Source organism: Rousettus aegyptiacus, unplaced genomic scaffold, assembly GCF_014176215.1.
Source record: "Rousettus aegyptiacus isolate mRouAeg1 unplaced genomic scaffold, mRouAeg1.p scaffold_m13_p_14, whole genome shotgun sequence".
In the NCBI taxonomy this organism is placed as follows: Eukaryota; Metazoa; Chordata; class Mammalia; order Chiroptera; family Pteropodidae; genus Rousettus; species Rousettus aegyptiacus.
In genome coordinates, this window is record NW_023416289.1 from 43,604,863 (window position 1) to 43,619,322 (window position 14,460).

Below are 14,460 nucleotides of genomic sequence, written 5' to 3' on the forward strand. Positions count from 1 at the left end.
AGGGATTTTAACAAAAGAGTTTCTTGTTGGGCATAATACATCCAGCTGAAAGACCACATTTGCTAGTCTCCTCTGTAGCCCTTCCATATGGCTAAGTTCTGACCAGTGAGAAGTATACAGAAGTACAGTAAGTCCTTAACACAGTCGATAGCTAAGGTTCTGCAATGTTAAGCAAAATGATATATAAGAAAAAGTTTTATCATAGGCTAATTGATATAAACGAGAGTTAAGTTCCTACAGCATCTCATCATTGTAATGAAATGATGTTGAGGACCTGCCTGCTGTATGGTGCAGTGCTTGTGGAAGGAAGGGGGCTTCTCTTCCTGCAGAATGGTGATGGCTGGTGTTCTCGCAGCCATCTTGGACGATGAGGATGAGGGCCACAGATGAAGAATGAAGAAACAGTGAGCTAGAAGGAGACTGGGTCCCTGATCATATCAGGGCCTGCCCAACACTGGATTTCTACAGAAATAAAAACTATCTTGTTTAAGCTACTAGTATTTTGAGGTTTTTGAGTCCAAACTGACACAGATGAAGAGTTGGAAATCTCATGCTAAGGAATGTAGCTAAGGATCCTTTTCTTTCAACTTTTTCCATTTCACCATGCATGGGACCCACATCTCCCCGCCCCCTTCTTTCCCAAACACCCTCCCTGAACAACACAAACCAGTCTAGGCCCAACCTTATAAATATGGATTTTATAGAAAGGACCAATTCAAAACTGGTCAGATGCCACACGCCAGAAGCTTCCAGAACCACAAGGATGAAAAAACAAGAACAAAACCTCCACCTAAACAGAATGAACAGAAACACCCCCGCACAAATTGTCTGAAAATCAAGGTCTCAGGTGACCAAAGGATTCTAAAGAAACACATTGTGGCTGAGGGTGGAGAGACCCCAATGCCTGAACTAGTACCCAGAGCGGAAGGAAAAACAACCCAGAAATTCGAACCCGCAGTCCCTGCCCACCGGCCCCCCACGCTGTCAAGAGCGAGGCAAAGGGCTTCACAGCTTTTTTTTTTTTTGGGGGGGGGGAGGAGTGATACAATAGCTTAAATAATGGGAGGAGGGAAATTTTTATCCTTCGACTGACTTACTTTCTCTTCCCCTTTAGGGGAAGTGGAGAGACCGGTAGCTTGAGGTTCAGGAGAAAGAGTGATTTTTATTGTCTTAATGGGGAAAACATCTAGCTACGGCAGGCGGGCTGCCATGAAACGTGCCCAGTATGTTCTGCAATCGGATGGCCCCCGATTCCTAGACAGAAGGGAAGCCCTGGTGTGGCGGCCTCTTGGTAGGACAGGGCTCCAGAGACAGAGAGCTGGGGGGAGGAGCAGAAGGGGGCCAGGATGGGGGAACCCTTAAGTAGTACCAAAATTAGCTGCCGTCTGCTCCCTGCTGGCAGGTCCCTGGGTGTAGTGGCAGGGAGGGTGCTGGGGCCGAACAGAGAAGAAAGTTGAGATGCTGATAAAAAAAAAACGCCCTCCTTGAGGGTCCCCGGCCCTGGGTCGGAAGAATAGAAAATAGGGGTCAATTGGAGTGCTTTCTCAGGTCACCCCCTGGAACCCCACCTCAGTTCTGGAGGGGGACTGGCGCTGCCTGGACTAGGGGTACAGGCTGGCGACCCAGTTCTGGCCCTCGGCTCCCAGGGGGAGGGGTGGGGGTGGGCACAGCGGGCTCTCCCCCCACCCTCCCCCGGCTTCACCTCCCCTCCTCCCGGCCGGCCCGGCCCCCACCCCCACCCGGCCCGTGGCACGGCAGCACCCAGTTGTTGTCGTGCAGCCCCAGGCGGCAGCCGGGCGTCTCGCGATCGGCTCGGCGGCAGCACATCCAGTAAGAGCGTCCATAAGGCAGGTCGTGGTGGTAGGGCTTGGGATGCCAGCGGCAGAGCGACACGTCGCCCTTCTCATATCTCTTGCGGCACTGCTTGCAAGGGTCATCACGGTAGAGTGGGTCGCGGCTCCAGCGCGAGTCTGTGGCCCGCACACCGAACGCTTCGATGATGCCCTTGAAGTGGTGGCAGGTGCACTTGAGGGCTGCCAGGGCCCGCGTGGGCAGGAAGCTGAAGATCTTGACCAGCACGTGCTCGGGCAGCAGCAGCATGTACTGCCGTGGCTCCAGCAGCCTCTGGATCTTGAAGCGTATCTCCAGGAAGTCGTGAGACACGTGCCGGTACAGGCGACACAGAGAGGTGTCCGCTGTGCCCTCAGCGTCCTCTGGGCCAGGCGCAGTGGCTGGTGAGTCAGCTGGGGGTGGCTCGGGGGGCCCGTCTGGCCCACGGGACTGGAGGAAGAAGAGCTGGCCAGGTGGCGGAGGCTCCTCGGGACTGACCGTCAGGCACACTGTCTCCTCCTTCACGTTCTTGGTGCCATCCTTGCCAAAAAAGATGCACTCGTCCACCACGCCCGTCACCACCACGTCCACATGGAAGCCAGATGCTCCGCAGTCCCGGGCAGGGGGGGGAGGGGGAGCCGGAGGTGTGTCCTCGGGCCTGGCAGGGGCTGGGGTCTCGCCCTCGCTGGCTTCATCTGCCCTGGCCAGAAGGAACTCCACATTACTGGGGAGGGCGTCCCGAGAGGGGCTGATGAGCTGGTACAGGTCGCAGGTGATCTTGTCCTTGGCTCGGGCCCCGGGCCCCGGGCTGCCAGGGTAGGCACAGCCGGGCCGGCCCCCACTCCCGTTGGGCAAGCTGCCGTCCGGTGCACGGGGCTCTCGGCCATTGGAGATGCGGAAGGCGATGCGCACCTCCCCAGGGCCTGGCCCAGGCCGCTCCTCCTTGCGGAGACCCTTGGCCGGCGGGTTGTCCCGCTGGGCCTCGAAGTGGGCCACCGCCTCAGCTACACGGCTGCAGTCCCCTCCACCAGACCGCCGTTCCGACCCCAGGCCCTTGGCAGGCCCACCCTGCTCTGCTGACACAAAGACCACAGGAGCCGGGGTGCCAGGGCGCGGGTAGCTCTGCAGTGCCAGTGCCGCCCGCTGCTCCACCAGGGCCACCATCTCCGCCACAGAGAGCAGGTCCACGTCCTCGCTGGCTGAGGCTGGGGTCCCCTCAGAAGCTGGGGGCCCCTCCTGGCCCCCTGGGTCAGGCGGAGCTTTAGTAGGCTCAAGACAGCGCCTCCTCCGCTTGGCCTTGGAGCTGTCACTACCCCAGTGCCCCTTGACCTTCATGGAGCTGGCCCGGCTGCCGCCACCACACTGGTGGGCCACAAAAAAGGCCACCTTCTCCTTTGTATTCCCGGGCTTGATAACATACCACGTGTCCAGCAGGACTCGACCCTCGTCACCAGCAGCTGCAGCTGAGAGGAGTGGGCCAGGCTGAGGGGCAGAGGCCTCTGTGGCCAAGGGGGGCGGCGTGTTCTCTGAATGTGCAGGTCCGTGATCTGGCTCAGCCCCACCACCTGGCTCGGGGCAGGCCGACGGCTTGAGGGCTGCAGAAGGCTGGCGTGGCTGATTCTGTGAGTAGGTACCAAAGGGACGGGGACACCACAGCTGGAAGGGCAGGAGACTGCCGCGGTCCATTCTGGGGAATGGTGGCAGACAGGCAGGGGCTCACTGTATGTTAGGATCTGGATGGTGGTGAGGGACTCCACAGGCCACCTGGAGACAGGGAAGAGTAGGTTGGGGAGCTGGGGGAGCCTGCCCTCTGTACCACCCTGACCTCAACCTCTCCTGAAGGGGCAGACCAAATTAGATCACCAAGAACGCCATTCCTGCCCCTACTGCACAGGTGAGCAAATGGCAGGCTGCAGAGGGCACGGGACCTGCACTTTTAACACCCAGAGCCTGATCGGAGCGGGCAGCTTGCTCCAGCCCTAGAGATCACACTTCACTGCCTGACTGCCTTCACTCCCAGTCCAGAGGCCTCCTGATACCATCACCCTTAAACTTCAGTGAGAATACCAACTGACAGCTCCTCCTTTTTCTATTTGCTCCCCTAATAGCCAGTTCTTAAAAAGATGAGAATTCCCAGCCCTGCCCACAGCTACAGCTGCTTGAGCCCACGGAGGAAGGAACGAGGTGGGCTGGGCGGGGGAAGAAAAAAATCTGAGGTCAGAGCCAGACAGGCCTTTAAGAAATCAGCTCTTCACTTTGTTTGGGTCATGGGACTCTCTGAGAACTTCTTGAAGCTGTGTTATCTTCCTCCAGAAAAATGCAGGTAATTCTAGACTGTGCAGGTAGTTCCCTTAAGCAGAGCCACAGATCCCCAGAATGAGAAGCCCTCCCCTCCAAACTGCATACAGGTAAACTGAGGCTCAGAGTGGGAAAGGATTATGTCGTGCAAACCCAGGCCCTCAAACTTGCTTTTTGGACTTTTCAATTCAGAACTTTCTTAATAACGACCATTCTATTTTGCAAGGACGACGTGTGCATAAGCTGATCTAGGGGCAATTCTGTTGAGTCTAACACGACCACTTCCCACTGCAGGACAAACAAAGACCACATCCCTCAAGTCTCAATCCTTCCCTGACCCTTCCCCCTCCAGACACCTGGAAACCAAAATCCCCTCCAAGTCTCAAACCTTCCCCATGCCTATAAACCAGGCAGACAAACTATGGCCCATGGGCCAAATGTGGCCCACTGCTTGACTCTGCAAATAAAGTTTTATTGAAACATGCTCATTTGTTTATTGCTGCTTTCATGCTGCTATAGCAGAGTCGAGTAGTTGCAACAGAGAACATGTGGCCTTGCAAAGCCTATGATACTCGTTGTCTGGCCCTTTATAGAAAAAGTTTGCTAATCTCTACATTATAGACTCTCTAAATACAGGCAATTCCCACAGACACCACTAAAACCCCATCACTTTATGGTCCTGTAGACACCATTCAAAATCCAGGCAGCCTCCAAACACCCAGAGATATCAGTCACAAAAGAAGTCCTAATCCTAAAAATTCTTACCCCCATAATCCCTAATCCTACCTACCCTTCAAACACTTACAGCCCCTGCTGAATTTTCAGTTCCTTGCTTAAAATAAAAAACAAAACAAAGCAAAACAAAAAAACCACCACCATCATATGGCCCCTAAAACTTATAGATGGCTAAGTTTACCAACCACCAATGCATCTAAATGTCCAGGAACAGATGCTAACACAGCAAAGACCATTTTCTGTAGATGCCATCCCTCTATAACTTGACCATCCCCTGAAATCCCCTAAGCGGTTCCTACCCTTATCTCCAGAATATCAATGGCCCCCAAAGTATCAACCCTTCCAAATTTTACTTTAAACCTCCAAACCTATAAATATCCCCTCTGGTCTACAGCCGTGCCACCCTTAAGCCAGATCTCAAAAGCTAAGCAGGGTTGAGCCTGGTTAGTACTTGGATGGGAGACCACCAAGGAAGACCAGGTGCTGTAGGCAGAAAAAATTAAAAAGTAACGGATTGTAAGACGACAAGGTCCTTGTAATCTGTGAGGTCAACCAAGGGTTGCCTTGCCAAATACATACATATATACATATACATACATACATACATACATACATACATACATACCCCCTCTGGCACAGAAGGCCCCAATTTCAAAGAACCCCTCACAAATCCCACACCTACCAAGAACTCCTACACAGCAATTTCCCAACCTCACAGATGCCCCCAAAGACCAGTTTCCTGATTTCCTATGCTCACCTCAAGCTCTTTCTAAACCCTTGACATGTATTCCCTAATTCCACAGAAGTTTCCCCAACCGCAAAAGAACTCGCTACAACATAAAAAGCTCCCTAATACATAAGACTAATCTCAAACCATGTATTTCTCAAAGCCATAAGCACCCCCCAAATACTCCCAAAGAAACCCTACAAATGTTATAATAGCAGACACGCGCTTATCGTAGGCGCACTGCAACTAATTAGGTACTGTTCTAACAATTCTTGCTAATCTTCCCAGTCCCTAGGAAGCAGGCAGTGTATTTAGTCTCTGTGTCCAGATGAGGCACAGAGAAGCTGAACCCCAAGTCTCGAGTCCCCAAAGTCGGGACAGGTGAAAGGCCAGGCATTCTGGTAGTCCTGGATTTTTCACTCTGCTTCTGAGTCTCTCTTTGAGCTCCCAAGTCATGTACCCACCAAACAACCCAAACCTTAAAGGAGACCCCTACAACACAACCAAACCCACATTACGAGAACCCAAACTCAAAACCCAAGACTCCCTCGAAGCTCAAGGGAACCCCAAGTATATCCCACACCCATGCAAACACTTCCCAAGCCCCAAAATATCGCTTCAATGCAAATTAACCTCCCAAATTTTGTAACCGCCCCCCCAGAATCCGCCAACCCCCACTGACGACCTTCGAAACCTAGACACGCCCCCAAAGGGCCCCTCACCCGTGGGCCCCGCCCCCTGCGAAGGGAGCAGGCGGCAGCCCACACGCCTGCGCATGCGCAGGAGAGGGAAGGCGGCCCGCCCCCTCACTCCTAGTTTCCCTCCGCCCCTTTGTTGACAGACTCGCGCGTGACGCCCCCAGCCAATGAGCGGCTGCCGTTCGAGGCCGTGCCCATATAAGGAAGGCCTTGGCGAAGGGGCCCAACTTCGAAAGAGGGAGGAGTAGGCGAGAGGTGACGGAGGAGGTGTGCAAACAGCCGCATGTGTAAGAGAGCGTGGAGCAATTCCCAACTTCCTGCTAAACGGAGGAACGGAGCCGGGACGCAGGCCACTGCATTCGAGGAGAGGTTTATTACATGACATTCCCTCTAAACTGGAGCCCTGATGGACGGTTGGCGATTTAAAGAGCCAAGCAGCTCTAGGATAGAGACTCTGGGAAGGAAAGAAGCCAGCAGAAAGATCTGAGAGTGCTTAGCTTTGGTTGGGAAATCTGGGGGCCGAGATTTCCTGCGGGAGAAACGGGGCAACGGGATCACCTCACCCGGAAAACCAAATGGCAGAACCCGCGAAGGCTCTCGCGGCACTGAGTCTAAGCCTCTGGGCTTGGCATTCAAGGCTGACGCCATGGTACTAAACGGACATCTCTCTCAGTTCAGTCTTTCCAACCAGCCGCCCCAAATCTGGCTCAGTCTTAATACAAGAAAAGATAATATCTAGCATATAATTAAATAAAATATTTAAAATTAACCTCTCTTTCCTTTGACTTTTAAAATGTGACTACTAGAAGATTTTAAATTACACATATGCCACTCACTATATTTCTATCGAACAGCCCTGGTCTAGATCCTTTCAATGCCAGGCTAATTCGGGAGACACCAAACCCAAAGGTGGCTCCACTGCTGGCCCCTGGCCAGGCATCCCCTGTTCCCCAAACACCTTGCCCCAGCCTTGCCTGCTTCCAACCACCCTGCACATCACAGCCAGAAGGATCTTCTTAAAGCATAAACCTGACCATGTCCCTACCCTATTCGAAACCTGCCAACTTCCCAGTGCCCTTGGGGAAAAGCCCAGGTACCTGACCGGTTTAGCTTCATCCCTCCCCCCTCACTCCACACCCCCAGTGCAGCCAGGTGGGCACCTGATTTGGCACAGAGAGTAGTTAGACTACTAGGCCAGTCTGATCCTCAGGAGAAGCTAATATCTCCATTGTATGGATGAAGAAAACGGAGCAGGAGAGGTTGCCTAACCAGCCCAAGGTCACGCAGAGCCTGTGTGACTTAGAGCAGGGATGCGAACCCTGGGAATCTGATCCCAGACCACTGTGCTCTACTGTTTCACTACATATTCTCTGAGGTCTCAGCTCAGCCATCCCCTCTTCCAAGAAGCTAAGCCACCAAGCTGGGTTAGGCTCCACCTCTGGGCTCCCACCCTGCCCTCCTCGCTATCTATTCCTCAGAGCCACCTAGCTCTTCCCTTCCATGTTCTTTGCATTTGCGCAAATGTAACTTTAACGGGGAGGCTTTCCCTGAGCTCTCTTCTTGGAAGCCGCTCACCTGGAACAGCTCCCTTGTCCCAGCCCTGCCCACTCTGAGTCATCAGTGTCTAAGCATGGATCTGTCTCCTCCACTGGACCATAAACTCCCCAGCGGAGGGAGGAATGGCCAGAACTCTCACGGTCATCATGGTGTCCCCAGCAGCACTGCTCAGCATGGGACTGGATAGATCAAATCTCTTTTCCCCAGGCTCCAGGTCCTAAACTTCTTGAGGCCTTGGCAGTGTAAACTCTGTTTCACACCCAGGTTCTGTCTGTGTCCTAGCCAGTGGGGTCACTGGGGCAGAATTTTCTAACTCCTCACATGCTGAGCCCAGAAAGAGGTCCTACATTAGATCGGCTTTCAGAGAGTGCTCCATGAAGATCCACTTATTGTAAAACATCACAATACAGATAGACTGCAAGTAAAAAGAGGGGGGGGGGGGGACTGACCAGGCAAATATGAAACAAGAGACAAGCTGAGTGATATTGACGCTTAAAAAAAAAAAATTGGCAAAAGCAAAAGTTATTATTAGGGACAAAGAGAGTGACAAAACAAACTGACCCATTAAAAAAAAAGTTCTCAACAAGTGTCCCAAATACTATGGCCTCAAAATATGTACAGCAAGAAAACAAGATGAAAAAGAGAGTTTGGCACATTCATAAATGTAACGGGAAACCTTAACATATCTCTCCATAGAGATCAGTTGAAATGATAAAATTAGTAAGGACTCGAACCACCACATAATCAATACCCTTGATGGAATGCCCTCGACAATTACAGAATCCACATTTCACATCCCTAGTATGACATTCAGAGGTCCTCATGCGCGCTGGCCCTGGGTTGGGCACTGAGGACACAGAGATGACACTGAGCTCACCAGGAAGAGCTCATAGGAAAGGGGGCAGACATCCAAATAAACAGTCATGACCAACATGAATATATTAGAGAGAAAATGATCACAAGAGCAGTTAACACTTGAGCACTCACTGTGAGCCAGGCTTTGCTCTAAGTGCTCTATAAATATTAACTCATTCAATTCTCACATCTCGCTATTTTTAATCTCATGTCAAAGATTAGGAAATGGAGACATAAAATGGCTAAGTAATTGGCTTTGAACGCAGCTTGAGGCAGAGCTTTGAATCACCCGAGCTTGGCAGCCTGCAGAGCACGAGTGCATGATGCGCCAGCAGCTTCATTCACTGAGTGTACCGAGCCCTTTGCAAGGACATCTTGTTCAGTCAAGGCATTCGCGCTCTCTGTTCCCCCTGCCCAGAATGCTCTTCCCAGGTACCCACAGTCTTGCCTCCTCACTTCCTCTGGGTTTTGCTCAGAAATCAACTGCATGAGACCTCCCTAGATTTCAAACTGCAGCCCTCACCAGACACACCATAAGCTCTCCTTCCCCCTTCCCGATTATTTTTCTCCTTAGCACACATTACCATCAAAATATACTGTAAACTTTGCTTATAAAGTTTATTTTCAGTCTCCCTTCACTAAAACAAAAGCTCCCCCACCGCTGGTATTTTTGTCTAGTTTTGTCACTGGTATATCCCCAGATTTTAGAACAGCACCGAGCACTTGGCCACCCTACGGGTGGTCCCGGGGCAGCGGCCCCTGGGAGTGTGTTGGAAAGGCGCTCTCAGGCTCCAGCCTACACCTGCTGAATCAGAATGTGATCTTCAACAAGGTCTCCAGGGCAACTGCAGGCACATTTAAGTTTGAGAAGCAATGCCCCAGCACACGGTAGGTGTGCAACACATATTTGTTTGGATGAATAAACGCCTCACACAGCTTTCTGTCTTCAGTACATCTGATACTGGGGACCTGTTAGAAAAAGCTGGCTGATTTCAGCCAAGTCCACCCGTGGAAATCCTGCTCCCAGGAGCTGTCCTGGTGCCCTCCTGAGGCCTCTTCTTGCAGCACTTGTCATCTGTCATTGCTGAATGACAATGACCTGGGCAAAGGCCTCTCGCCCCTCCAACCTGTGGTTTCTGGAAGGCTGGGACTCCTCCTCCTCCAAAGCGCAGCTGCTCCAGCCTCCACACCTGGCTAACTGGGCTAGTTTAGCTCTCCCCGCACCATCCTAGCCCCAGAGAGCTTTCCAATCACGAATCGGACCCTCCCACTCTCCTGCTTAAAACCATTCCAAGACGTGCAAGTTTGCAAAAACAAAGACATGTCCATGAACCCTTTCTCAGAGAACAACTAGAGGATTTGCTTCTATAAAATGAAGGAGTAAACTAAGAAAAAGGAAGGGATCAGATCAAGGAAATAAGATCTAGCCCAGACGGGAGGCAAAAGGCATCCCCAGGTGAAGGTAAAGAAAGCGCTAGGACAGCTGTGCGGCAGGTCTAGGGCGAACCTGTCCCCATAAAGGCATAAAGACCAGAGAAAGGTTGACAATTAACAAGCTAAGCGTACAACTTAAGCTGTCTGAAACATCAACAAACCAAAGAAAGAAGGAAGGAAATGACCAAAAAAAAACCCAGACGTCCGATTGATCCCCTATGCTGACTCAGGTGACACACCTCTCCCCACCTTGGGGCACTTCCATCCCAGGGTTGGGGCTGTCTGGGTCATGTCCAGGACAGGGCTGGGCACAAAGCAGGTGCTCGGGGAAGACACTTGCCCACAGTCACAAAGGAATTGGTAGCAGGACACCAAGGGCCCTGTTCTTGGTCCTGCTCCTTCTGTTCCACATCGCCCGCCCTGCCACCGTATGTCCACGATCCTCACCCATCCATCCCCTTTTCTTGGCTTTTTGGTCTCAGGGTCTGCTGGCCTTTCTCCCTGGCAAATTTTTCTGACTAAAAGCTCTGTAATGGGAGGAATCATCTAAATTCATCTTGTCAGGATCTAGAGATCTAGGATGCAGACGGAATCCAGGCAGGGCCTGCCAGCACCCCAGCTCTCCCACTTCTCGGGGTGTGACCTCAGGCAGTGTGCTCACCCTCCATGCTTCAGTTTCCCCCACTGTAAAATGTTGATAACAGCGTCTACCCACGGGCTGGTTGACGATTTACTGAAATCAACCCAGGAGAGCACTCAGTGCCAACTAGGCACCAAAGAGAGGCTCACTAATCAGATGCTGGGATTATTAAGAAAAAGTGAGGCTACTTAAGAGTTTGGAAATCACAGACCAGCCAAAGCCTTCTTCTCTCTTTATTTCACATACTGAAATTAAATTGATCCTAGCCCTTACAATAACCAAATTATGGCCACTCCTTTGTTATGGTTCGGCATTGTGTCTCACTTATTAATTGAACAGATATTTATAGAGTAGCTACTCTGTGCAAGGCACTGTTCCAAGCATTGGAGATATGCAGGGAAAAGAAAGAAATCCTTGTCCTCACGGGGCTGATATATTAATTGGAGAGAGGGACAATAAATACATAGTAAGTTTCAAAGTGGTGAGTGCTATGGGAAACAAATAGAGCAAGTAAAAGGGATCAGGAGCACATGGAGGGAGAGGTTATGATCTGATTGATGGGGTCGGAATGATATCACAGAGCAGGTGACGGGCCAAGCTTTTTATAGAAAACTTGTGCTTTTAGGAATAATACGGCTTTACCACAACTGCTAGAAATAACACCATTAAAAATGGTAAAAATATCATCTTGTCTGAGTAAGCTTCAGACAAGAAGAGATTGAAAATACATTTAAGATTTTAAGAAAAGGCAAAATGACTTGGAAAGCAGACACATTTTCTAAGACAAATAAATGAAAGGGGAAAAAAAAAGCATCGCATTGCCCTGGGGTGCTCCGATGTGACATACGGGTAACAAGGATGAGTGAGAGGTTGACAACTTTTCCCCAAACCAATATGATTTCAGATAATTCACTAAAAGCTAGTGACAAATGGTTAAAAAGCCATGAAAACGATGATGCGCAGGCAAAGCTGGCATGAGGGGCTGAAAATGAATCAGTGAAAGAAAAACCCCCAAACTGAAAATGAGCACAAACACTACCAGAGCTGCAAAACTGCCTCAGCATTGTGACAACAGTGAGTTCTCCAAGGGTAGGATGTCAGCCTGCAGCTGGTATAGGCACTGGCACACAGTAGGTGCTCTACTGACACTGTGGACTACTCAAGGAATACACTCACTTTTTCCAGAAGAGGAAACTGAGGTCCAAAAGGGTAAAGTGATCTGCCCAAAGTCACACAATGGGTAGGTGACTGAGCCAGGATTCAAATCTGGGTATTCTGGTTCTAGAGCACACAGCTCAATAAATTTTGCTTGAAATTAAAATCATTAAAAGACTTCACATTTACCGAGGGCTTTATAAGCACTAGGCATTTTATATGTTACCTCATTCACTCCTTATGAGAGCCTTATTGGTTGGAACGTGGCCCCATTTTACATGAGAAAACTGAGGCCGGGATTAGGAATGCAACTTGGTCAAGGACACCGTGGCAGAGGTGGGGGTTCAAACCTGGGCCTGACGTCAGTGCTTTCCTATCAGGGTCAAAGAACTGATACTCAGGAAGCCGCACAACAAATGAACCAACATGAATTACAAAGTTGCGCATCTGCCCAGCAAGGCCCTACTGACCAAAAGGCCGCTGTTGAGAAAGTGGGGGGAGAAACTACACACAGTTGTTAGAAATATTTCCTATTCACTGGAATACCTGGAGTTAGGCCAGGCTGGACATTGGCAAGTGAATTATTTATATTTAGCTGGGGATGGGAATGGGAATGGGGACAGATTGAGTTTCTGAGCACCCCCTTGGGGAGCCATCCTTGCACTTGGGAGCCCGGGGTAGAGGCTAGGGAACTAGAAGAGTTGAGATAAGTAGGGCAACCTGGGAGAGAAAGGAATGGGGGCCACCTGGCTGACGTCTCACTCGCCTCCCTCAGGTCTGCTTCCCATTCACGTTAAAAAACGACAACTCACATGTACTGAGCACTTACTCCGAATACTTTGCGTGCTCACCTCCGTGAACCTTCTAACTGTCCTAGGATCACTCATCCCATTTTATAGTCGAGGAGAGAACGAAAGACTTGTTCAAGGTCACACAGCACGTAAATGGCAGAACTAAAATTCAAACTGAAGACTGCTTCAGTTCTGGAGTCTCTGTCTCACTCATAATTCTACTCATGACACTGTACTTCAGTACAAGGAGAGATTAAATTATAGCAGTGAAAGCACAGATTCTGAGCCAAGATGCCTAAGTTGGAATCCTGAGTCTACCATTTAATGCTGGATGACCTTTGGAAAGTTGCTTAACTTCTCTGTGCCTCAGCTTCCTTTCTACAGAATAGAGATAATAACAGCATCTACACCTCAGGAGGGTTTACAGAATTAAACGAGTTAATACGCACAACAGCTAAGAACAGGGCCAGGCACTTCCTGAACAATAAGTGTTAGCTGTAATGACTGTGGGGAGCCCCTGCATGCTTCTGACCTGGGGTGTGCCGAGATCAGTGCCAGGTTTTGAGACAATGCCCCTGGGGCTGAACTGAAAAGGAGGGGAATCTATTAGCACCTGTGACCTAGTCGCATTCCTGGGGTGGGGAACTTGCCACCAACAGCTCTGAGACGGAAGACTGCCAGCCAGGGCAACAATCTTCCGGCGCCTCCCCTCCTCTTGGTGCCTTGCTATTCCCACAACACAGATAAGTTCAGAGAGCGGAGACTTGCCCAGGTCACAAAGAAGTGGCGGAACAGGAGACCTGCTTGCTGGACTGCCGGGACACATAAACCACTACTCTTTTCTAAACCCCACTGGAGAAATGAGCGTGCAAAAGGTTGTCTCTACGGGCCCTTTGGCCATGTCATCTTACAGTTCTGTGACTGTCCGGTTTATCAGGAGTCTCTGGTTGGACTAGGCAAAAACTATCACTACATCCCGGCCCCTAATCTCAAACTCCCCATCCCACCCGGTCCTGGACCCTAATCTACACACCTCTCTACCATTGATTCCTCTCTCTCACCATCTCAACTTGCTCTCCTGTGCCAGTCTGGTCCAGAGGCCCCAATTCACCGTATCCACAACTGGCCTCTCGCTCGAAGCCTCCAGACCCCTTCATTCATCTAGCCCTGACCCCCATGCCTTTCCATATCCCCCAGGCTAAACCTCTTAAAATTCCCCTTTCAGGGCCTCTGCCTGGACGCCTAGCCCCTTCTCCAACTCGGAACCCCCTTCCCCAACTCCGAGCTCCCTTACAATCAATTCCAAAGCTCGACTCCCTTCCCACCTCCAAGACCCATCCCCAGCCCCCATTCTTTTACTATTCTCTCCGGCTCTCATTCCTCCCAACCCCCTCCCTCAAGCGATTTCCCCTCGTCTAGCTCCTTCTTTGGCCCCCGCCTCTTCCCCCTCGCCACCCGGTCCCGAACCTCCGCCCCGGCTCTCAAGCGCCCCCGGCCCCCGCTCTGGGTTCTCACCATCTCCCTGCGCCGCAGCTCCTTCGGCTACGCGGGTTTCCCCCACTCGCTCCTCTCCAACCTCCCCTTCCGGGTTTCCGCCCCGAAGCCCGCTGGGAATTGGAGTCCAGGAAGCCAAGGACTACACCTCCCAGAAGGCAGCACGGTCAAGTTTGGCGGTGGGGATGGAAGCAAACTGGGCGGGCTTTGGAAAAGAATGACTCAAACTCCCCGGAGGGAGACTGG

General features: G+C 51.2%; 1 protein-coding gene across 1 annotated transcript; it reads right to left on the reverse strand.

The window, feature by feature from the left end:
* Positions 1–678: 678 nt before the first annotated feature.
* On the reverse strand, positions 679–14,335 carry FBXO46 (F-box protein 46). The gene is made up of 2 exons (XM_016155322.2): positions 14,236–14,335; positions 679–3,594 (listed from the first exon to the last, which is right to left on the reverse strand). Exon 2 carries the CDS (start codon positions 3,514–3,516, stop codon positions 1,699–1,701), a length of 1,818 nt encoding a protein of 605 aa, XP_016010808.2. The 5' UTR covers positions 3,517–3,594; positions 14,236–14,335; the 3' UTR covers positions 679–1,698.
* Positions 14,336–14,460: the final 125 nt, after the last annotated feature.